The sequence below is a fragment of the Eimeria tenella genome, genomic scaffold (assembly GCF_000499545.2).
Source record: "Eimeria tenella Houghton genomic scaffold, Eth_scaff29, whole genome shotgun sequence".
In the NCBI taxonomy this organism is placed as follows: Eukaryota; Apicomplexa; class Conoidasida; order Eucoccidiorida; family Eimeriidae; genus Eimeria; species Eimeria tenella.
In genome coordinates this window covers 168,094-192,164 of record NW_013542775.1, presented here as the reverse complement: position 1 = coordinate 192,164, position 24,071 = coordinate 168,094, and the positions used below count along the sequence as shown (strand labels likewise).

At 51.6% G+C, this 24,071-nt stretch overlaps 5 protein-coding genes across 5 annotated transcripts; 3 read left to right on the top strand and 2 right to left on the bottom strand.

Annotated features, from left to right (window-relative positions):
- ETH_00021080 (uncharacterized protein) lies at positions 1 to 1,158 on the top strand (the record flags this gene model as incomplete). The annotated part of the gene is made up of 3 exons (XM_013375585.1): positions 1 to 519; positions 695 to 789; positions 984 to 1,158. The coding sequence occupies 3 exons, from the start codon at positions 1 to 3 to the stop codon at positions 1,156 to 1,158; spliced, it is 789 nt and encodes a 262-aa protein (XP_013231039.1).
- A 1,592-nt stretch (positions 1,159 to 2,750) lies between these two features.
- Positions 2,751 to 4,406, bottom strand: ETH_00021075 (facilitative glucose transporter, putative; the record flags this gene model as incomplete). The annotated part of the gene is made up of 1 exon (XM_013375584.1): positions 2,751 to 4,406. The coding sequence occupies one exon, from the start codon at positions 4,404 to 4,406 to the stop codon at positions 2,751 to 2,753; it is 1,656 nt and encodes a 551-aa protein (XP_013231038.1).
- Positions 4,407 to 9,031: 4,625 nt separating this feature from the next.
- ETH_00021070 (uncharacterized protein) lies at positions 9,032 to 11,818 on the top strand (the record flags this gene model as incomplete). The annotated part of the gene is made up of 1 exon (XM_013375583.1): positions 9,032 to 11,818. One exon carries the CDS (start codon positions 9,032 to 9,034, stop codon positions 11,816 to 11,818), a length of 2,787 nt encoding a protein of 928 aa, XP_013231037.1.
- Positions 11,819 to 13,412: 1,594 nt separating this feature from the next.
- Positions 13,413 to 20,933, bottom strand: ETH_00021065 (clathrin heavy chain, putative; the record flags this gene model as incomplete). Its single annotated transcript, XM_013375582.1, has 14 exons — positions 13,413 to 13,483; positions 13,597 to 13,789; positions 13,893 to 14,034; positions 14,145 to 14,342; positions 14,572 to 14,918; positions 15,123 to 15,389; positions 15,478 to 15,750; positions 15,857 to 16,679; positions 16,810 to 16,986; positions 17,225 to 17,595; positions 17,857 to 19,050; positions 19,196 to 20,326; positions 20,548 to 20,630; positions 20,897 to 20,933. 14 exons carry the CDS (start codon positions 20,931 to 20,933, stop codon positions 13,413 to 13,415), a joined length of 5,307 nt encoding a protein of 1,768 aa, XP_013231036.1.
- Positions 20,934 to 23,234: 2,301 nt separating this feature from the next.
- On the top strand, positions 23,235 to 23,531 carry ETH_00021060 (uncharacterized protein; the record flags this gene model as incomplete). Its single annotated transcript, XM_013375581.1, has 1 exon — positions 23,235 to 23,531. The coding sequence occupies one exon, from the start codon at positions 23,235 to 23,237 to the stop codon at positions 23,529 to 23,531; it is 297 nt and encodes a 98-aa protein (XP_013231035.1).
- Positions 23,532 to 24,071: the final 540 nt, after the last annotated feature.

The window sequence follows — 24,071 nt, the reverse complement described above, 5'->3', positions numbered from 1 at the left end:
ATGGCTACCATTCTGGGTGGCCCTATAGGGGCTGCTGGGCGTCTCGCGTCAGCTAAACAGCACGCAATTTTCTCCGTATTTGCCTCAACGGTGTGCCTCCCTGCACGGCAGGGGCCCCTACGTACCCACAGCCTTTCTGAAAAGCCTCAGGACCACTGGCTCCGCTTTTCAAGTCTCCCTCATGAGCTGCAAGGGGCCCTTTTGTTTGAAGCGGGCTCCTTTAGGGCGCTCCTGCTGCGCTGTCTCAGTGGCTCATCTACGGCACGCTGCGGGCCGGCGCCCCAAGACGCCGCGGCCACACAAAGGGGCGCCCAAGACGTAACAGAGCCTGCAGCAGAGGCAGCAAAGGAGGCATCTGCCTCAAGTGCGGGGGATTTGGGGGCCTCTGGGGAGGCAGATGACACAGGCACAGCTGCGGACATCCATTACCAAGCAGCTGCGGATGCGTTGCTGAGTGGGCTGGCCGAACAGCTGCAGGAGAGGCAAGATGCCGAGGGCATTGATGACGTTGACTGCCGAGTAAACCCCAAACCTAAAACCTTAAGTGCTGATCACTTGGACTTGTTGTTTCTGGACCCGCGATTTTGCTGAGTACGTTACGGCAGCTGCCGCTGCGCTGCTTGCAATACCAGCGGCCACTACTTGATTGTCTGCGGCCCCGCCGCTGCTGCTGTTTTTGCCGTCGCTGCGTCAGGATGGCGTACTCAAAGTAGTGTGCGAGAGCGGCTTAACTTTGGTTCTTAACAAGCACTACGTTACGAGGCAGATTTGGTACGCCTCACCTCGGAGGTAAGTGCTGTATGTACACGCCGTCTACTGCACAAGTACAATGGGGAGGGTTTATGGTTAATGTTTCATTCTGGCTACTGCACCAGTGGGGTCTAGGGTTTAAACTCAGGAGGCTTAGCTGGCTAGCGCTCAGCTCTTTGTACAGATTTCATTGCTCAAGGCATGCCTGCAGCTGGTGACTTTCTCGGCTGCAGCGGCGCGCAGTACTTCGACTTCGTCACGGGGTGGAGATGTGCGCGCACCGGGCTGAGTCTTTTGGAGGTGCTGACCAGGGACATAAGCGCAGCCAACGGCAGTAGCAGCAACAGGAACTGCGATCATACCGGCAACAGCCTCTCGTGGCCTGAGGGGTCACTCAGAGCCAAGTGAGCAGCGGGGCAGGCACACACAGCCAATGAGCTCCGCTCTGGATTAACCACGAGCAGCCACTCACAGAACGAGTGCCCTATACTTCAATGAAACATTCACCTTAGCTCCTCTAGTTCGGACATCGGCGTACGTGCGTAGCCACTCGCTCTGCATTTGAACAAAACGTAACGGGCTCACCAGGCAAACTTCCTGACGAAGCCTTTGAGGACGGCTTCAGTATGACATTCCCACTGTCCGCCGGATGCCAAACTACGTGAACCCCTTTATGCTAAGAGAAAGACCTGTTGCACGAAACAGCTTCGGGAGGGCTCCGAAACACCTATCAAAACGGACTCCACTACCACAGGCAAACTACATTAACCCCTCCCCTATATGTAGAACGGGCGACCCGTTAAACGGAACAGGCTCGGAACGCCCCAGAACACCTAGTTAGACAACCTAGCAAGACAACTACAGAGCCCCTCTTCCGAACCTACAAACGCCAACCTGTCCGGCCGCGGCGTAAGCTTACAAAACACTAACTTTCCAGACTAAACCAGAGCTGGCAATGAACAGCAAAGGACGAGAGAAATCGTTCTCCCACCCAACAGTACGTCTGAAAAATGCGGCCACCGCAAAGCCTTGCATGCTGTAGCGTCTGGTACACCCGACGCAGGCATAGATAGACAAATACACATGTACGGATACTTTGGTCTGTCGATAGACATATCTGTGCGTATCTATACATGCGCATCAATAATTTCACATTATGCGCGTACGTACATAATACACATGTCCATGAAAACAAATAATGCACCCTCACGTGCTACAGCAGACAAATGTACGAAAGGCGTTATCTGCTCATGCCTCTATAGATAAGCAGACGCAGCATGCATTCGGCATGCGGGAAGGTGGCCTGAGGCCGCGCAGCGAGCACTAATTCCCTAGCTGCACAGCACCACAAAAACAAATAAAAAATAGACCACGCACCCAAGCTATATAACGGCAAACAGCGCTGCAAGCACCTCCCCCAAAGCCGCAACACTAGAGTGGTGGTGAGATATGGCTAGCTACTTAGCTAGCCGACCGGTGAGACGAAACAGAAATGCCACCGTGACGCGCGGATTGACACTCGCGGTCGCTCCATGGTAGGCATGGTCGCACGATTGCAGCAGCTGCTGCACGTGCTACAGCAGTCGCTGCTGGCTGAGGCACTTCTCTGCTGCCCTTTACTGCAGCCAACGTACAGCGAGCTGGTGCAGACCCTGAAGGCCCCACAGGAACCTCGCGTGTGGCGTTACATAAAAACCCGAAAAAGAGCTGGCTCGATACGTGTGTAGACGTGCACATACCGTGAAGCAGGTTGGCTGACACACATCCAAACATGTATCAAAGACACTAAAGCAAGGGCCTCTTCACGGCTGCTGATCACGTTGAACCCATGTAGAGCGCTCGCGCGATCCTCAGCTGTACATATACCATACCTAACCGGGAAAGGACAGCAATAACTCCAGTGGCCCTGCTAAGCTCAGCCCCCAAAAGGCCGCGGAGCTGCCATTTCAGCAAACGTGCTGCCAATGTCCCCCTAATGGTGGTGCTGTCCTCGCAGCTGCTTAGACAGTGAGCTCCTTCCCAGTGAAGGAAGGCGCCTGAGCAGGAGCAAGCTGGGTGGCCGAGAAGTGACCAGAGGCAAGCGAGGGCACTGGCTGCCCTGCGTTGTTAAGACCTGTAACATCGAAGTACTTGCTCATAACCCTCCTCTTTCCCTTGAAGTAAGGAGACTCGTCAATGGAAAGGCCTGCCGTCTCCTTCATGAAGATGAAGGAAATGATGAAGGCGATGAGGGAAGTTCCGCCGCAGATGCCCAACATGACTCTCATGTCAGATGTGAGTACGAAGTCAGAAGGCAAAACAACAATAATGGTAGCCACAGCGTTAATCGCAGAGGCGACAGATGCACCAGTCTGCTTGATCTCTGGTGGGAAAATCTCGTGCAGGTAAACCCAAAGCACGGGGCCATAGCCAACTGCAAAGGAAATTACGAAAACGTAGATGCAAGCCACTGTCAGCCACTGCACGCCAGTGTTGTGGCGGTCGACCAGGTTTGCAATAAGCGCGATAATGGTAGAGGCAGCCTGCCCGAAGCATCCTGACAGGAGCAGCGTCCTGCGTCCAAGGCGGTCCATCAGGAATATGGCCGGCACAGTCATGAGCACGTTAACAAATCCAAAGACGACGGAGAGACCCGTGACCAGGGAAGCGTCGATGTTCAAAGAGGTGTAGAGCTTGTTGCTGTTGGCGACGAGAATGTTGATGCCGGTGAACTGCTGGAAGGCGGACAAGAAAAAGGCCAAAAGGAGCACGTGGCGGTAGATCGGGAATGTCATCGCCTTGCCCAGAGAGAGACTCTCGGCCTCAAGCACCTTCTGCTGGCAGATTGCAACATCGATCGTCTGCACCTCGTGAGAGACATCCTCTTTTCCCAGAATCTCTCTCAACAGCGCCGTTGCCGTATTCTTCCGCCCCTGATGCATCAGGAAGTGAGGGCTCTCTGTGGTGTACACCAACCACAGCAAAAGGATAGCGACGATCGAAACTGCTGCAGGGAAGGCCAGCATGAACCGCCACCAGCACTGCTGGAACAGGGAAACCTTGTACGTGAAATCCGTGTCCGTCGGTGGGGAACCGAAGGCCAGACCCAGCAGAGTCGCAACCAGAATACCGATGGTGATCAGCAGCTGATGAAGCGTGCCATAGAAACCACGAGAGCTATCTGGCGTGAACTCAGAAATGTACATGGGCACGCACACAGTGGCTAGACCGACAGCCAGACCCTGATAAAGACGAGCCAGGAAAAGAGAGGCAACGCCTTCTGCTGCGGCTGCCAGGGCGCTGGACACAAGGAAGAGCAAATTTGTCAAAATCAGTGCCACGCGGCGCCCAAAATTCGTTACAGGCCCTGCAAGTAGACAACCGAAAGTTAACCCTATGAAAACCGCAGTGGTAATTAGAGACCCGTATAGCACGCCATTGCTGCAATCGATGAAGTGGTTCGCGTCGCCCTTGCACCAGTCGAAGTCGGCAATAATGATTGCCTTGGATGTGTTAAGAGCAGAAAAACTGTATCCGAACTGGAAAGAGCCGAGGACAGCCACTAACACGAACTGGGCAGGGGCTGGCAAGCAACAGCTCCTGGGGGTAAAACGAGAGGGCGGGACATCACCAAGAGCGTCCACCTCCTTTTTCGCATTCGCATCGATCTTCTCCATCTTCTCGAGCCCGGCGAACAGGCACAAGCCTGCTGGTACCCTCAAGCTAGACGAATGCAGGCTAGATATGAAACACCCACAAGCCCTGTACCGGAAAAATGCAATAAGGTCAAACCACTAACCCCGCCGTAGACCTCCGCCAAGAAAAAACATGCCAAACTCCAAGGCGCCACGGTGGGGCAGCCACTCCCCACGAGATATGAATACACAATGCTGGAGGAATTTGCTGCTTTTCTGCAACTAAATGTAAATAAATTCAATTGAACATTTCTTGTGGAGATCTGCAGCTAAACTGATGTGACGGGGGGCGGTGAAGCAGCGTAGGCTTGAAGAGCATAGCCACCCGGAGCAAACAGCTTGCAGCACGTGGATGGGACACCCTAGCACCTCGCACGCTTTGCAGTACGGGGCGAACAGTGGAAGCGCAAGTAGCTACAACCGTTAGACTCCCAAACTCGAAAAGAATTCGTAATCACTGCACTCCTGTAAACAAATAATTGTAGTATTTGTCCAAAAGCCAATGCAGGGACCAGGGCGCTCGTCTCTTCACAGCCTGCCAAGGCAGTGCGGATGCAGGGACAGCCAAGTAGTTCGTCTCGCTCGCCCCGCACTGTTGCCGACGAGTGTGATAAGAACAAGCTGTTGCTATGGCATAAACTACCGTACTTTTTTCTATTCTACATGGTTACTAATCAGAAGCAACCTAGAAATTTCCACCTGCGCTAACTGTTGACTCATAGGACTACTATAGTGCGGGTGTTCCCTGCAACGCGCGCACTGAGCACACGACCTCACCCAAACGAACTATTCGTGTGCGCAATTGATATCAATTTGGGGAGGATGTTTTTTTTGTAATTTTGCTTACATTTTTGTTCTTCATACACGCGGACGCAAGTGCACAAAGCAGATCTACGTAGGGTGTCGTGATGGATTCCGAGGCTGTGGTGGTCGCGCACTCGTGGTTATGGAGCAAGCTCTGTTTGCTTCAATCCATCTCTAATACAGAAGTGCACCAAGGCAAATTTGTGAATGAATATCGCCTTTTGAAGGCATGTCTGGGCTCAGTTTCCGTCGCAGAACACAGCACTCGTACAAGCCAACCAACTCTAAGAGTACTGCTGCGCCCTGCAGAAGGGCAAAGGATCATTGCAAAAGCTCAAGATGCATCAGTGGAAAAGATAGCTGTGGCAATATAGGTGCCCAGTGCAACAAAAAACATGGGTTCTGGTAATGTCTAGCTCCACTCCACGCAACTGCATATCCCATGTTTGCTGTGCAGTTCGCACGCTGCAGGGCTGGAGCATTCTGTAAGAAGTATCTAAAAGCAATCTAGTGCAAGTATTGTTTCAAGTTTATTTCGCAGTCCATGCACGCGTGCAGACGCGCCGGAATTAGCTGGCGAGGACATACGCAGGAACTGAGCAGCTGCGGTTCACTACAGTTGAGAGGTGCTCTTTGATCTTTGCAAATGATCAGCTTCTATTTAGAGCGCATGTTTTAATACTATGCATCTGGAAACTCATAGATACAGCCAGACACACACGCAGACGGACGCAAGCGGCAACAATGGTTGCGGACTATTCGAGGCCCTAGGTAGAGGAGGAGTGGGGTTGTGGCACAGATGACGAGTGGGACATGAAAAAACAATTTCTATACATAGTGTAGGACAGGCGTACAAAAGACACCTAACAAACTTAAAGGTCAAGGGAGCATGGTGAACTGACCCGAGACCACGAGCCCTCTCCCCATTCGGGTATTCACATTCCAAGGCATGGTAGTGCCGCCGAAATACCAGCACAGGGACGACAGTCTAAAAGTTGTCTTCTTCAAACGATAAATTGCAGAGCACGTTTTTTTTTAGTCCACGTGAACTATTAGACACACCCCACTCCGAAGCCGGTGAGGCACCATCTCGATGGCCCATGGAGTATATGAGCACCTTATTTTGTGGGACATCTTGGGAGGTTGGCGCATTTGACTGAATTTTAATTGATTGGGAATCCCACAGAGTATATACGGGGTGTTGTAATATTGGGTCAGGCTTACGGTGTAGCCCCAAAGCAACTGGCATCCCGCTTTGAGGCACGGGACCGAACGTTGGTTCAGTTAGCAGCACAACCCAGTAATCACACACAATGCGCACAGGCACCAAAATGCGGGAGAGCAGAGGCAAGCGCATTGCGGAGCGCGGATGCAATTGTTCGAAGAGTAGAGCCATGAGGAACAATGCTCTGCCATGACCTTCAGTGGATAAGGGAAATAGAGAGAGAACTGAGAAGCTTGTAGAATATGTAGAACAGTGCGCTCATAAACTCACTTCGCGTTAACGAGGACCTGCGAAGGGATCGCGGCGACACCCTGAAAGAAAAGAGCAATGTGATGTTAAAACCAATGCTTCAAAACATTGGGAAAAACGAGATGCTTATGGCTAGGGGCAGGACGACTGGTGGTAAAAAAGAATACATCATGCGGGAAGGAAATAAGCCACATGCAAACAGCCACACTCGTGTGCCAGATGATTCTAGATAAATTAATGGAGCTGATTCTAGATGAGCTAACAGACACGGAGCAGGCTGCTAGCTGTGAAGTGCAACTCGGCACACAGAAAAAGATCAGTTGTCGAGATGCGCATGGAAGCGTCAACCGATCTTGCCACTGGATTATGGGTGACGAGCTCACTAGCGAACACTGGTTAGTACTGTGTATTATTAGCAGCAGCACAAGCTGTTCCGTTAGTGTGGGCTGCTCTTCGTTGCAGAGCAAGAATGAACTCATTTGTTTTGCTTAGCTTGGTTTGTCAAACCGTGGTCCTATGACTACAGCTTAGAATGTACCACCTTCCTACGCTCTGTGCTCACTGCTCCCAACGGCGACAAGCCGTGCCTTGTCTACGGGGTGAATGAACTACCGGTGCAGCATGAATGCTTACAATTTCCTAGCCATTTCTTTGTCTAAGCTTCATGACAGTGCCGACACTGCAACGGCGTACAACTCGCACGGTAACATTGTGCCCCTCACTGGGCTGCGCTCAAAACCTCCTTGCTTGACAAATTCTCCAAACCTGCCAGTAGCAGAGTCTGGCAGAGTGCTAAGAGAGACGATTCGGCGAAAAGGTTGCGGCTCCAAACTCCTACGGAGCAGATACGCCGACTCAACAGGCTTCATCTAGGGAAGAGAAAACTACAACACCCATACTCTCATGACCTAGCCGATACAGGCCACAAACACGGGCAAATGTTTTAGTGCAAATGAAGCAGCTAGATAGTACGGCAAGCCCCAGTATACTGTGAGCAGCTCTATGGCTCGCTGCAGCTTGAGTGCTGCCAGCAGTCCGGCAACTGCCCAGCTAGGCTCCTGCGACGGTCAAAGCGCTCGCAAGAGGTGGCAAAGCAGCTTTGGTCCTCTCCTAGTTGCATATCAGGCATCAGAGCGAATGTATCCCCTCAACTGCTGAAGCTTGCAGAGGACGAGGACTCCACAGATAAGCAGGTGCCGCTGGGGTCCTGGGAGCTGAGTACAAGGACCTGCGCATAATAGAGTTGGTCGTGGCAGCAAAGCTACGTAGACACTGAGTAATAGGTATTGCAGAGATACAAGCGTTTGTGGGATTTTTGCTGGATATGGTTGTCTGGGCTCTGCTGAGCGGCGTAGCCTTCCAGTGTATGGGGCAGGCGCTGGTTCTGGCTACGCGCAGTGGAAAGGGCTAAATTCCCTCCATCTAGAACCACGTCTTTCTGTAGTTCAATCTCGTCTGTTTCACTAAATATTTTGGCGAGGGCACACGGGATAGGATAGGGCGTGGACCCAAACAATCTGGTACGAGAGTAATGGCGGTTACATTGAGCCGTACAGCTGGCCCTTTGGTCGGCGTGCTGAGTTTCATAGAGGTTTCGACAACCGAATGCACTTGCTAAGCAATGAATAGATAGTTCAGGAATCAGGAAGAAAACTTCATTCAATGGCACGAGAGTATCGAACGTAAGGGATGTGCGGGGGGTGACTAATGCCCAGATCAGGTGTCACTTCACTGGATGCACCGCGGGGTGAACTCTGAAGTGCCACAAGATGTTGGGCCTCCAGAGAAAGGTCCTCCATCCCCCACAATGTATTGTAATTAGGAATTGCATTAACCGAAATTGTGAATTAACCTCTCATAAGGGAGCAGCCGTCAGCAAGAGACAACGTTGTTCGCCTAACTCGATCTTCGAATCGAGTGCAATGATCTGGACATGCAGCAATAGTTTATTCGCGGATTCTACCATCATTTAGGAGTGCCACAAACGCTGTAATTCTATAACATCACTGGAAGATGGTCTGGCGTTCCCTTTCGCTCAAAAGGGCTGGTTGATATTGGATTTTACCGCGCGAGAACAACAGCCGGTCCGTGACCGCCAACTCGCAGACTGAAAAATATTGGAGAATTTCCGATCCCTTCCCCACAACTAGAGGTCTATCTTTCCTAGTTCAGCTCTTAAAAGTCGCACTAGGCAGGTTCTGGCTGGTTTTCAAATCGGTTACGACCCCACTGTCTTGCAAAGGAACGCTGGCTCGCAGATGCCTTAACTTGAGCAAGAAGGCGCTATTTTAATACATTACATAACATCCCGCCCTTTCCTGAGGCGAGGATGGATTTGAAGACATCCGCAGCTACTGAAATGGGCGCAGACGCACCGTGTGGTTACCAATTAACTGATGGATTGTCTGAAGGTCCTACAGGTGTGAGTCGCCAAAGTGTGCTCGACACGCCTCTACCGCATGTCGGTAGAGGCTGTTCGTCGGGGCTCCAGTTTCGTTGGGCAAAGGCACGTCCACCTTTCAAGGCCCCCTTCGCCCTGTCTTGGGCGATTCTGGCCTACATTTTGGGGATAGTGGCGATTATATACTTTTGTAGGTTTCCAAGGGGCGCACAAGGAAGTCTAAGAGCCCGGCGACTTGCAAGCTCCAATACGGAGGGTCTACGGAGTCTCTGCCTGGAGCTGCAGGAAGGGGAACTGTGGACCCTTCCCAGTACCTTTGACGCTACGTCGACAAGTTCGGGCAGCATCTTGCTGTCTCCAGAGGGCGGCTCCATGCAAGCACCAGAAGCGGAAACATACTTAGATGAAAATACTCAGAATGGCGCAGCGGACGCCAGTCTAAAGAGGCCCTTTGAAAATGTTGAAGACCAGCTTTGTGCGCCTGGCGCGAAAGTGCTGAAAGCCTCAGATCCACTGCATGTCCATCAATCTCTAGGCCTGCAAGAAACCCAACAGTCGGACATACATGACCATTTGCTGTTGGGTTCCTGTGCTGAAGACTTTGCACCAACAACGTGCCAGCACAGGTATACTGTGCACTCCAGTGGTCTACCTTGCGCAGATAAAGCCTTACTGTCGGGTCAACAAGACCTCATGCCGTTATCCACGCCTGAGCTCCAGCCATCTTCGCAAGACGCCTCTAAAATGTGGCCAGCTCACCTCACCGGACCTGAGCGCTACGCTGATGTGTATGTCGCGTATGAAGTAGAAGCCTCGCACAGCACACACCCACCCGGGCTAGAACAGCATGTTGAGGGAGCTCCTTCAGTGTATTCACACCCAGTTGAAAAGTTTCGACAGCAATTTGACGAGGATGTCTTAGATCAAGTGGCATTGCCGAGCACAATGCAGGCCACATTTCAACCCAAAATTTCACCACAAGAGGCTTTGCGCGGAGCCTTTTCAATATCTTCAGACCAAGTCAACACACCTCAGCAACTACCTATGCAGGAATCTACCGCTTTGCACGGAGCCTTTTCAATATCTTCAAACCAAGTCAACACGCCTCTGCAGTACACCGACACTCATGGCGCACATGGAAGGGGTCCTTCAGAAGAAACACTGTTTATTTCGTCGGAGGCTGAGCAGCAATTCCCTATGCAGGGATCTACTGCTTTGCACGGAGCCTTTTCAATATTTTCAAACCAAGTCAACACGCCTCAGCAGTACACCGATACTCATGGCGCACATGGAAAGGGTCCTTCAGAAGAAACACTGTTTATTTCGTTGGAGCCTAAGCAGCAATTACCTATGCAGGGATCTACTGCTTTGCACGGAGCATTTTCAGTATATTCAGGCCAAGTCAACACGCCTCAGCAGTACACCGGCGCACATGGAAAGGGTCCTTCCGAGGAAACATTGTTCGTTTCGTCGGAAGCTGAGCAGCAACTACCTATGCAGGGATCTACCATGGCTTCATATGAAGTAAGCAAATCCCAGCAAAGACATGACGAGCATGCTACAAGTGAGGACGTATATTCGAGTCGGGCATCAGCCACTCAGATAGCATATGAGCTGCAACTGTATTTGGAGGAATCCTATACGCCGTCTCCAGGTAGTGCCAATGAACCTCCGCAGTATACTGTTGTCCATGATATACGTGAAGTAAGTTCAGGTTACCCGGGGCTCACGCCGCCGTTGCAGAGTGAGCAACAGCTGCATGCTCGGGGAAGCTTTACGGTGCGTTTAGAGCAGGGCGCTGGTTTTTCAAACGAAGCTGAATTACATGCCCCGCAGGGATTCAGCGGAACTCAGGAGCAAAAAGTTTCCACGCAGGGCAGCGAAGAAAAAGTTTCGCATCACCCACATCTCGCAGCGCTGCTTTTTGGTGGAGACGAATCATCTAGTATGGGCGAAGCGTCTCACTCTTCCAGTTCCACCGACCTTGAGGGTAACGACGAAAAGGAAGAAGACCCGCCTGCTTCACATATGCACTGCGCCACGCTAAGAAAAATGTTATTAGCAAAACCGACTGGTGCAAACACAATAGAGAGAGAACTGGCTGCGCACCCGTATGTTCGTCTACCTCTCTTGGATTCTGGCGTGAAACTCCCGCCTTCCTCTGAACCCTCTCCACGTTGTACGACGTGCCCGCGGTTTTTAGCCCGTGAGCTTCTCATCCTCCGCAACATTTTTCGAAGCCCTTTCATAGGCTTGCAGCAAGCAAGACAAATAACGAGGATTGCATCAAGATTGGAGTTCCACGCACGTACCTTCATGGTCAACGAACCGCCGAGCAGACCTTCCGCAGCCGTGGAAGTGCTAGGGCGCCGGTTCCTTATGTTGAACGCAATATATTCGATAAAAAAGGTTCTCGGTAATCAGGTGCAGTGGGATAATTGGTTTTCGCACCTCGTCAGAGACGTGCCAACCGACTACACCCAGGTGCCTACACCGACAACGGCTGACTTTTCTCTTGCGCTTTACTCCTTTGCAGTGGAGTTGAGTGCTGCAATGAAACTGTATAGAATGGGCAGTGCGCCTTCTGATGTAACAGTGCTCCGCATTAAGCAGAAGCTTTTTTGTTCGCCAAAAATTCCAAGGTGCTTTCGAAAGGAAGAATGGGCTGCCTTCCGCTGTGACCATTACACCCCAGGAAGTCCATGCGAGAGTTGAGACTACGCCCTTAGGCCACTTTGAGCAAAGGGCAACTGAACCGCCCACCACTGTCCCTTCTGCAGGAAATTATACTAAGCAACAGGTGCCAGAGTGTGATATTTGCCAAGCCCTACTTCGAGCTGTGTCCACTCGTTGTTCAACAGAGTTTGCGCCGGACTTCCTGGATCCTATTTCCAGCATTTTTCATCATCTGCCTGCAGCTCTCTCCGCTAGCTAGTAGCTTGTTTCACCATGTAGGGTCATCCTGATGATGGTAATTTGTCAAGCAGGGTCTCCTTATATCAATGCAGGGCCTCTTCTTCAATGCGACGGCAAGAGGCCGTGTAACGCACGCCTCGCAGACGCCTGATACTGCCGTTCATGTCCTCATGTACGCGTGAAGTGCCCACAGCAGCGGCTTCATAGTCTTGGCCAACGGCCCCGCCACGTCAACCCACACAGCACACGTTTGACAAGGTTGCCGGCGTACGTCTCAATTAGCGGTGCTGCCCGCTTCATGCGACTCATGCATTCTGATGACATTCTGGAAGCCACAGCTACGAACTACCCTGCCTTTAACTTAGGCAAACTCATACGCGATTTTTTTTTGGGTCCCCACTACTTTGTAACAGCACGCCACTCACCTACTCAAGCAAACATCTGCAGCAAGTATAGGGCAAACTAGCCACTGCCTCTTTAAGCCTTACGCTCCACCCACTGTGGCGAATGAGCAAGTAAACAGCTCGTACCTGGAGCCTTCATGCTGCCACACAAATCTCCGGTACAACCAGCTTCTGGTGCGGCTGCTATTCGCTGTGGAACCAACCATGCAGGGCTGTTCCCTGTCTACGCAAATCTGCACGGAATACTGGTTTTACTTACGTTCCACCACTGGTTGCAACAAAGCACTGACTTCTCAAAGTACCCCAGACACGCAGTTGCTGAGGCAAGCGAATGGGGAGACAACGGCTACGCTTGCTTTCACTGCTGGAAAGCAGACAGCTCGCCGCTGTACCCGCAGCTGCAAACAAGCCTGAAGTAGCTCAGGTTCCGTGCTGCTGCTACGGAAGCAGCTGATGTCACGGCCGAAGATTTCGCTGCTGCAACATTCATTGAGCTGCAGCTGCAGCAGCAGTCCGCAGCGGCAATATGCGGCGCCAGCCCGTAGCAGCTGCGCACGCCATAGGAAGTGCCGTGGGCCTCGCCAGCTATTAGCTGCCCACGAAGTCTTCCCATGCGTTCGAAGGTAAAAATGCTCAGCGTAACACCCGGCGCCGGATGTTGCTGCTACTGTCCTTTCATGGAATGTGAAGTGGGGGTTTGCGCTAAAAGCCGCAACAGCAATATAAGCAGAAATGCCAACTAGGCCATAAGCAATGACACAGCCATACCAGTTGAAGCTGCATCATTGACTCCGGCCGTGTCGTCATCTGTTGCTATTGCTGCGCCTGCAATAACCGAATTTGCACGTCGTCCACCGCAAGAGACCCTGCTACGGTCAACTTTGCTTCGGCTCTCCAACTGCAGTGGACTGCAAGCATCGGAGCTCATCCACCTACTCCTCCTACTCTGAAAAGGGTTCCCATAGCAATTGTGCTGTTTGCTGCTGTTTCTACAGAGAAGGAAGCATCGTGCGTTCGCCGATACACTGCATACCACTTGCTGATGCAGCATTTGTACCTCCTGAAGGAAACCCGCAGCAGCAGCACCTTTGTAAACGGCTAAGCAAGTGGCCTCTCCGCACCATTTCCTGGTATTCCATTAGCCTGACATTCCTAGATGTTGTTTCCACTGACCAAAAGTCTGATGCGGCGGTGTACAGTTTGACGAAGGAGGCATCAAAGCCAACCCTCCCATTCCCGGTAGCATTGTCATGGGCTGCATGCTGTAGTCGGGAACATAATCATTGGGGGCGCTTTGCTGCAACTGCTGTTGCTGCTGTTGCTGCTTGTCCAGCTGATCTAGTCGTGTAGTGACATCTCGCACAACCTATGTCAGATACCAAAGCAAAAGTCGGTGACAACTGCGGCATTAAATATTCGATTTCTAAAGCCCTACACACTGTAGCCTTCCCTAGCCTAATATTCCTTACATGTATGAGGTAAGGCATAATGAAATCCACAACTTTGTGGCGCCAGGCGAGCTCCAATGCCACATCTGGCTTCACAAGGTCGCAGCAACTGTGTAGGCAAGCTGCGAACGCTTCAGGATCTTTCGACTCTGTCAGGAAATACCTTCAAACAAGACATCCAGACGCAGTTCCAATTCTCAAATGATCAATACTATGAGATTATCTTTCAATGCAAATGCACCACAGCAACGGCCAGTCAACGCTTAGCTGCACCCGAAGTACTGGCGTTTCGAGTTAGCACGACGCGGAGGATGAACGCAAAATTTGGCGTACTTCAGCAAGTCTTCAACTAGCTGGGCGCTGCCTGACTCCTTTGCTGTATCTATGCAGTCCTGGAGCTGCGCATCTTTCTTGGACAATTCGATTGCCAGAGAATACTTTCTGTTTTTCTGGTACAAAAGCGCTGCAATCCTGAAACGCAACAACAATCGTTCAACACAGGGCTTCTGCGCTGCTACTACTCGCCACCCCAATGCATGCAACTACGGCTTGCTAACGTTCCAATCAATCATCACAAAATGTCACCTTAACCTCTGCAAGCAACCACAGGTGCACCTCACGCTGATGGCTACTATGAACTGAAAAGAGGAGCTCCCTTACTCCACATGCGTGAAGTCCAAGGATGATACTGGTGGCTAACCTGCGCATGCCAAGTTCTCTGTGAGACTCAAGCTGTTTCGCTAGACCCAGCTGATCAAAGTTGTCACACTCGAAGATGAGCTCTCGTATGCGTTCTTCGTCTTGTGCAGCCACAAGTAGCTCGAGCATGGCTTCGTTAACCGCTGCAACGTTTAGTGGCAGCTGCTCTTGTAAATATTTTTCTATCAATGGCAAATGCCCCGCCTTGCGGAGCTGCTGCACAACCCGTGAATGATCTACTTTCCTGTCCATCCCCTTGAGCAGTGCACAGAGCTGTAGCGGATGCTCCTCCAAGTAGAAAGAAATTGCGTGGTACAGCAACTCTACATTGGAGACTTTTTGGATGACCTAAAGTGGCAACAAGAAAACTGTTACAAGGCCATTAGGTAGAAGCTTCTGCCACACTCCTTCCAACTGCCCCACGAAATGATTTGTGAGTGTATCGTTAGTTACATGGATATTAAATACCTTGTAATTCCACAGCCCTGCGCCTCATATTCAAGGCCACCCAACATATATTGCAATTAGCGTACAATGCAAAGGAAGACAAACCTGAATGAACTGGTCATGCTGCCAGGCCGTAGGGTGAAGTATCATGCAGTTGGCCGCTTGCTCGTACTCATCGTAGATGGTATGTAGGTAGACTGCTTCTTTCCATAGGCAACATTTCTCGCAAGTTCGAATAAGTCTTGGAATATTCATCCGTCCCTTGTGCTGCCTACAATGATCCATTAGCTTAGTGCTGTCGTAAGTAGCATACAGTACTCCTAACTCAGTGAAGAGACCCACGTGAGTCCGCTCTCCCTGGGCGCCTATTTCCTGAAAGATAAAAACAAAAGACGGCTCACCCTGAAATCGGCAGAAACCCAAATGGCCTCTGCGACAGCTCGTCTATACCAGAGCTCACCAGAAGCTCCATCAGTTCCTTGTGAAGGCCCCATCTCTCGTACTCTTCCACTAATGCATCAAGGAGGTCAGGGTGGGCAATCAGTTGCAGACCAGCCGTGTGCGCACACTTTATGTCCCCTTCATCCAGAGCTCCAAAGGCCACTTCCTTCCACGTCTTGGGGTTTTTCGCCTTTCTTGCGGCATCAACGGCAGCCCCAAAGTCCCTCATCCTCACGAAGCAGCTCGCCAGCTTGCTATAATTTGGTAGGCTCTGGTACAGAATTTTGGCAGCCTAGGGAGTAGCAGGAGGAAGAACAGGGCACAAATTGCAAATAAACCTCAGTCGAAGAAGGTTCCCCGAAGAGCAATCTGCCTGTTCCAGCGCTACAGAAAAGTACCTGGAAATTTCGCTGCTCGAACAGTCTGTCCCCTATGGCCTGCACATTAGCCGTGTTTGGCCCATTCAGGAACATTTCCAAGTCTTCAAGCCTTTCCGTCATTGCATAGGAGTATAGGAGCTCAGAGTCCAGTGTTTGGTCCTTAACGGAAATACTCTTGCGAGCCATGAGAAGGTAGTCCGCCAAAGCTTCGAAAGCCTGCTGTTCGGTGGCCTTCTCCACAACTTCTCTAAAGACGTCGCCGTCGTTCGCCTTAATTAAAGAGTCTACAGCCTCAACTACACGCCCCTGGCGCAGCTGCGCCCTTCCGAGCTTGCGCCAAACCTCAGCATTGCCACAACGCTGCGCGAATTCCTGTGCTCTTTCCAACTCCTGCTCGCCCCCTTCTGCGGCAGCCTCTAGTAGAGTGTCTGCTGCCTCTGCCAACAACCCAAATTTCCTGTAGATCGTCAGTGCTTCCTCCCTTAGACCATTCTCCAGAGCCACCTGGGCAATTGCCTTGCCGTCGAAGTTCTGCAGCCTGTTGATGTATCCCATTACCCGTGAAGGCTCTGCTTTAATGGCTGTCAATATTAACAAATTTTGCAGGTTCTGGTTCGAACTGAAGTCGCTGTTATGCAGCACTATCTTCTCAAGCAGTTCCGTGAGCTCCTGTGGCAGCTGAGCGCTAATAAAGGCATTTACAGCTGCCGACACCTCATCAGCAGATGAGGACTCGGGAAGGGCTGAGGAGACCACCTGATCTATCACCGACCGCCGGTAACTGTTCTCAGGTCTCAGCACGTAGGCCCACAGCTCCGCACACTGGCGCTCCACAAGATATCTGCATGTGAGCAAGAAAAGCAATAAGCACAATCTAGAATAACACAGCGAACAAACTGATGAAGCGCGTATGTCGTTAGGGCGACACTTCCGCGCTGCACAAATGATTGCAGATCGAATGGCTTATTTACCGAGCCTGAAGCCTGAAGAGACCGTTCTTGTTTGTCAGCTCGACGAGTTGGGTGTCACAAGGTCCCCAAGCTCTTTTGTATGCAATGTAAGCCAGATGCGGGTCCCTCTCTTCGCAATATTTGCCGACTTCCATTGAGTCATAAAAAGCATTCGTCTTTAGAAAATTCTCAGCATCGCTGAACATACCCACATACGCAGCATCCCTGTCCCGCTGACCCTTCCTTGCCCTACACGACTCCAACCCACCAACTTGCGAGAGCTAGCCAGAACCTGTAATGGGTGGCTCTAGGTGCATCGAAATGCTTTCACAGGGCTCTGAGCGCCTCATGCGCCGAAAATAAGACCTCAAACAACTTAGATACCAGTCGACACTGCAACCGCAACACGGCTTCTGCATCTTAAGTGGCATCTAACCGATTGGTGTCGATAAATATCTTAGCTAGGGCATTGTGGACGGCGGGGTCCTGACTGCCCTCGGCAACGCGCTGCTCGAGCCACTGCAATAGCAGCCTCAGCCTGTTCCTTTTTTCGACCTCCTCCACTAGCTGAGACGCGTTACAGTTCCCGCGGACAGCCTGCAACAGCTGCTTGATGAAGTCCTCCGGGGCGTCCAGATCAACCAATGCACCAACTACTAAGGGGGCGTTTGCCGAATTCACCCGGGAAACATACACTTCAATGTACCTCAATAAAGAATGCTTATAAAGGTACTCTGTCAGCTCACCAACGAAGCCGTGCAAGTCACACACGTATATTAGGGGCCTCGGGTCGCTCAGCTGTGCTTGCTGTGAATCGCAACACAGAAATATCTCAAGAACACTGGACATGCCCCGGATGCTGCACTGTAGAAAACGCGTCTACAGCAACGAGCTAAAAGGCTCCCCACAAACGGAGACATATAACATGCAGCCAACAAGGCATGTTTGCACTTGTGAGCCCAGAAAACTATGACGAAAAACTGCGCACTGAGTTTGTTTCCTGCTGGCGCGTCGCACTCTACCGAGGTCCATTAAACGACAAAGACGAAGAAGCCTGTGAGGACGTACCTTGAGAAACTCTTTGACACGTTGGGGTTCGTAGTACTTGCCTTCCCGGCAAACCCGCTCCACCTCTTGAGTGTGGTTCAGCTTTGCTGCCGCCTCTATGTATTTAAAGTGCACTTCTGGGTCAGTGGAGAACGCTAGGATGGAGCCCAGGAAATAGAATATGCCTTCGTAACTACTGAAGCGCTCAAACATGGCGATCAGTCTCTCCATTCCCAACTGCTCATGAAATTTGATGGCGACACCAACAACAGCCTGCAGATTCTGTGAGGAGGAGCGAAGCATGTCGGTTAAGATTTCGACACAGATGTCCGGTGACATGCGGCCGAAAAACTGAGCCATCCACTCCTGCGATATCTTTCCTCCTGTTTGCAACAGTACGCGCTTCACGTCAGCCAGCTCAGTGTAGTTCTCAAGGGCTCGTTGGTACAGTCCTGCAGCTTCACATAAGGCCCCCACTTTCTGCCGGTCGTAGTGTGTCAGCATGTCCATTTGAAATATGGCCTCTGCAACCTGCGGGGAATGCTTCAGGTTGATCTCGAAAAGACGAGTCTGCAGGGGCCCCTGCTCTGGCTTATTTCCCTTCAGGTATTCCAGTAGCAATGACGAAAGCTCTTGGAAGCGCTGCTGCTGCAACAACACCTCCACCACTTGGTTCGGATCAATCAACGGTGGGTCTGTCGCCAAAAGTTTCTGGGCGAACGCGACAGCACCCTCTGGATTGGTCGTCAGCATCGACCGCAGCAAGGCAGAATAGTCCGCCTGCATGCGGGTTTGCGTGGCATACTCCAACAGCTCGTCGGTCTTGCCTTGCTCCATCAGCATAAGCATGACCTTTTGGCCTGCTCTCGCTTTCTTGTACACTTGAGTTGCAAGCGCTACATCGAGAGGTCTCACCGCATCCCCTAGTTCCTCGGTGCACTCGAGCTTATCATCTCTCAGCCAAGTTGTGATAAAGTCCTTCCTACCTTGAGCCACCACAGGGCGCACAAGCTCCAAGCTCTCTACCGCATTCAAAGATCCATACTCAAGAAGAGTGGAGAAATACAACAAGATAGCGGAAGTCTGTCCCGACTGTGCAGGGACCCCCTTAAACTGCTGCAAAACCTGGGGGGTCCGAAGCCGCCCCGATTTCAGAGTGGCGCAAATGCGTGCGGCTCCCCTGTAATCACCGCTGGCGAAGTGCTGGTTGAACGCCTGCAAATCATGCACATAGAAATGAACAGCCAACACTTCAAGGCCCACTGGAGTTGCCAAGGAAGCATGAAAACAATCGCTGGGCGAAAAGGAAAGAGGGCTGCCTCAAGAATGGGGGAAAGCGCAATAATCGCTTCGTACGGACCTGAACAAGGGTCTCATCAGCTCCAGGAAGGCCATAACGTTTAGCAAGACTGAGGTAGATCTGTGCTCTGTTAGGCTGGGGCAAAGCATGCTGCATGTAGGGTCCCAAAAGGCCGACATTAACTGTAGTGAGAGCAACCAAGCCTTTTTTATGGACAGTAATAACGCCCCCCGTCTGAGGCGAGTCCGATGTAAGGAATACGGGGTCTTGCGATATGCGGTGCCTCAACAGTTGAGTGCCCGTGAGGCCATCAAACAATAGCAGGAAGCCCCCTTTGGTTACCAGAAAAACAAGGCCAAGCTTCTTGCTTAGGTGAACAGCCAGCGGGAAGTCTGAGGGAGCATCAGGAGACAGGGCGATGTCTGTACACACGCGCAAGGGGGCTTTGCCGTCTTCTCTCTTTGGCGCCAGGTCCCTTATGTGAAGCTTAAATTCTGGGCTTCCCCGCTTCTTCTCGGAGAAGCAAATGACTGGCTGTGGGCCCACAGCCTCGTCTGCCACTAACCCCCCGAAGCAGGCTGCGTGCCCCTCGAGCTGTTGGTGTTTCTTCAGCTCCATTGAGTACAGCTGCAACGAGCCGTCGATTGTCTTTCCCCCATCTTGGGTACTGATGCCTGTCAGAACGCACCACTTCATGTCCTTGTCTGTAGCGTAGCCGATGATCTGAACACCCTCCGCGAGTCGGCCCTCCCTCTCACAAATCTTCTGGGGTTCTGACGCCTCCGCCCCCTCTCCCAGCGTCCAGTGCCAGACGGCTTTGTCCGTTACTAAGGCGAGGATTCGGGGCGCCACCCAACGCCAATATACAATCGGCTCCGACATTGGAGCCGTACCCATCCGCGCTTTTGTCTCCAGATTCAAAACCTGCACTAACTGCTGCGCACACTCCGCCTTCGCCCTTAGAGCCACTATGGGATCCGTGGGGTGGTGAAGCGCCGCCTCCGCTTGCGTCGGCTTTTTTGACACGGAGTATGCAGTGGGGCCACCGGGAGCCTCCAAAGCATCCTTGAGGTTCATCGACACAAAGTACAGTTCACTGCTCTCCACATCACGAACCACCAAATGCTTGTCTCCTTCCACCGCCACATTGCCAAACCTAAAAGAGGCGCTCTTTACCCCAATGTCCCCCAGCTGCACCGCACAAGAACTACAGAGAATGTTGTAGATCTGAATGATTCATAAATTTCAGATAACGGTCTTGTGCACGTTACCCACCCGAAGCATGTGCCGTGGTAAACACGCACCTAATGCACGACCCACAGGCGCATGCGCAAGACTGTGACACTATGAGCGTGCCATATTTGTAGTCACAGCGCGTGCAGTGTTCGAAATGAGAAGAACAAGGGCCTTACATTTACGATCGGGGTGAGCTGTATGGGCAGCTGCTGCGCCATTTCGCAACGGTCACGCGAATTAAAACGAAGTAGAATAGTAGCTGCGCGCCGCACGCACAAACAAGCACATGCACACAGACACAAAGAAAGGCAGGGACATAAATACACGCACACATACACATAAACACATGCATGCGTGGAACTCCAGATATTTGCGTAGCCTTCCATGTAAACTCTCACCGCCAGATATGCCTGTACGCTGACAGGCAGTGAACCATATGCACAAGCTCTCCACAAGCTAAGAAGTGGCGGAGCCTTTATTACACCAGCTGTCTAGAGGGCAGGGGGAAACCGCCTCCCCTCTCACTGCCATGTGTAGCTGGTGGATCTGAGTCTCGAACCATCTTGTCATGGGGGGTTCCTACGTGCCACCTCAGCCCTGCTCGACCTCAGCCTACCAGGGCGTGTCCTCACTTAATAAATGAACCAGGCAGTCATGCGGCGGCTGCTTCATGCCGCCTCAAAAAATGTTGTTCATACCTTAAACCCCTACGGCCTCCCGCGGACGCGAACTGTCCCAAGGGCTTCTACGAAGGAATACTGGTTAGCGATTAGTGATAAACTGGATATTACTTACTTCGAAACTCAGCCTATTAAACGGCGAGGCGCAGGGAGCAACTGGAGGACGGCCCCCCAGCTGGAGCTGCTGCAGCTTTGAGGGAGACCCTTTATCTCAAACCTCTCAATTGACACCGTCTCCTTTTTGGATCTTTTCTTTGGTAGTCTTGTAAGACTTGCTGGCGAAGCAGCATCAGACAGCCACGAGGGGAAGCAGCAGCCGACCGGCTGAGCGCTGCTCTCTTCTTTGTGCAGCCTCCGTCCCTCAGTCCACGGTCTCTGAGACCTATTCCACACCAACGAGAGGCTAGAAGGAAAGGTTTTCATGCGAGAAGGAATTTGTGGAGATCAGGACAAGAAAAAGTTAGCGGCAGTAACAGAGCTTACCGCTGCGCTGCAGCCCTCCTCGCCCCCGCCTCGTAAGGTTGGGTGACACGACTCCCTCTCAGCAACTTGCCATGTGCTGTAACCAAAACAGATATAAGAATGCAACATCGCAATGTTATATGACATATATATACTTTTCATTTAAGCCCGAAGGGCCCACAACTTGCAGCACACGCACTGCTCTATCTACATTCAGCAGAAGGCTGGCCTCTGAATGATGGCCTGTGTGAGCTACCCACAACATCGCGCATGCCACAGGAACTCAGTTCTGGCAATGTCCACTGTAGATTAACAACTGTCGTGTGTTGCTGAAACTATCGTTAAAAGATTCAAGAGGCCATACACGCCGCCGTAGTGGGCAATGGTGTAGAAAGGGACAAAACGAAGTGGAGTTTGCTCAGAAACACGAGCTCACAAGGCGTAATCTAATGGTGCAGGAGAGGTGCTGGATACGCAGTGCAAGCGGCAACAAGGCACTCAGGAGCCCCGCCTCGACTCTGATAGTTAGTGCCGTCAAGTGCTCGTCGTAGGGCGCTTTTTGCGCCTTTAACGCGTATATTGAGCACTAACTGCCTTCATTTTGAGATTTGGCGGCGTCACGGCGTCACTGCGACAATCGAGACTCTCGCGACCGGCTCAGCCCCAGGAGCTCCATTGACCTTCCGGGACTCTGGTATATGTACCGATTTTTCTCGGACGTTGCTTATGCCTGACAACCCGTAGAACGGCCCTGTTTCGAGCACCTACGGGTAACTTCTTCTATGAAGCACCCGTGGGCTGCTTGTCCCTGTGTATGATGCAATCATCAGTGTGGTGCCTTGCGCTGCTCAGAGCATTCGGGACGTTATAGCTGTGCAGAATTCTGCATTTAGCTGTTGCCTTTGTCTTACTGGCAGTAACGCTGCCGTAATTGCTACTGCTAGTAAAATGGTTCTCAGCAAAGCATGAAACTGGATTAAGTGGATACTGTTAGAATAAAACTTCTGCGGCACAGATTAAAAACCAGGCGTAAAATCTTATTCTGCAGTTTCACTGGAAATACAACAGATAAAAGTAAAGTGATAGATGCAAAAGACCACTTGAGGCCACCTCTCCACTTGGGAAGAACTCTCCAAGAACTCAAAGCTGTAGCGTTACAAGGTGTGTGAGCCACCCAAACAAATATCTCACAGAGACGTAATAACAGTTACAAGTGTTGTGTAAAGGGCGTCTCCATGAATGCTGGAGCACGAATCCGCCTCCTGCAGGCCCCAAAACTCCAAGGACAACTTGCAAGTGGAGAAAACGTGCCTCTTAAAACTATGGTGTTTCTAAGCCTAGACTTTTAGGCGATGCGGCAGGGAGTCTCATGAGGCTGGTAGGTCTACTGGTTGTAGAAGTGGATGCTGCTGTGGTCTTTGGGAAAATTGCAAGAAACCAACCAGGCCAACGGCGCTTGCTTCCTGTGGTACTCTAAAGATAGTACGCCGCTGTTAATTTCTAGGAATAGCACTTAATGAGCTACTGTGGAATTCTAAGTGTCTATGACTCCTCACAGTTGCTGGTTGTGGAGGTCCAGAAATCCTGATTGATGCTGTAGTGCGTAGGCATTACAATAGGGCTTACTGCTAGACAGCTTAGCTCGGTATGGGATGCACCTACGCAATGGACGCGGTATTGGTCGCACTCAACAGGAGACGTGTACAATGTCCGTAAGCAAAATGCTCAGTGGGACACCAGCCCACCATCATCATGCCACTCCAGAACCCTCCGTAGCAGAGCGGCCACATGGGCATAAGGAGGTGGCCCAACAGGTGGCACCTATAACCAATGTTGCCGCCGCGCCAGGAGACAGTCCGTACGTTACATGGGACCAACTCTACTCCGCGATGGCTGTGATGAGGAATATTATGGGCGGGCCCTGGGAATCGGGCACAACGTTTCCCATACTACCGGAAGATGGCGGCACTGTGCAGGCCTTTTTGCTGCGCATCTGTAGTGCACAGGGACTACAATAGGGCTTGCTGGTGACCTATAGAAGACAGCTAGCTGGCGACCTACAAGAGGGCATAACGCTGAACGAGGACAGGACCTTTTTACTAGTATCGGAGTAAGGCAATTTGTTGGCAAAATAGCATGTATACACTAGACGTATCTGTAAATACCTGGAGATAGGGGCTGGCGATAGCGCCGGCACCGGTGCAGGCCTGCTCTGTAGTGCACAGCGCCTACTGCTGCGACTACGCTGCTAACTGCCCCCTCGAGCAGGGGCCTATGCTTGGCACCTAACGTTGGCCCATTTCCTTGAAACAGTTGCCCATGTATATCGAATACAGTTATTCTTAGTCCAAAATCTGTTGTTTTCAAACCCGTCCCACTTGGGGTGCTTGCCTCCTAGGCCCTGTGGGGAGGAGGCCTGCACTGGTGCCTGCACTATCGCCAGCCCCAGTCTCCACGCATTTTCAGGCGCCTCTAGTGTATGCATGTTAATTCGCAGACAAATTGCCTTATTTTGATCCCAGTAGAAGGGTCCTGTCCTCCTCCAGTGTTGCGACCCC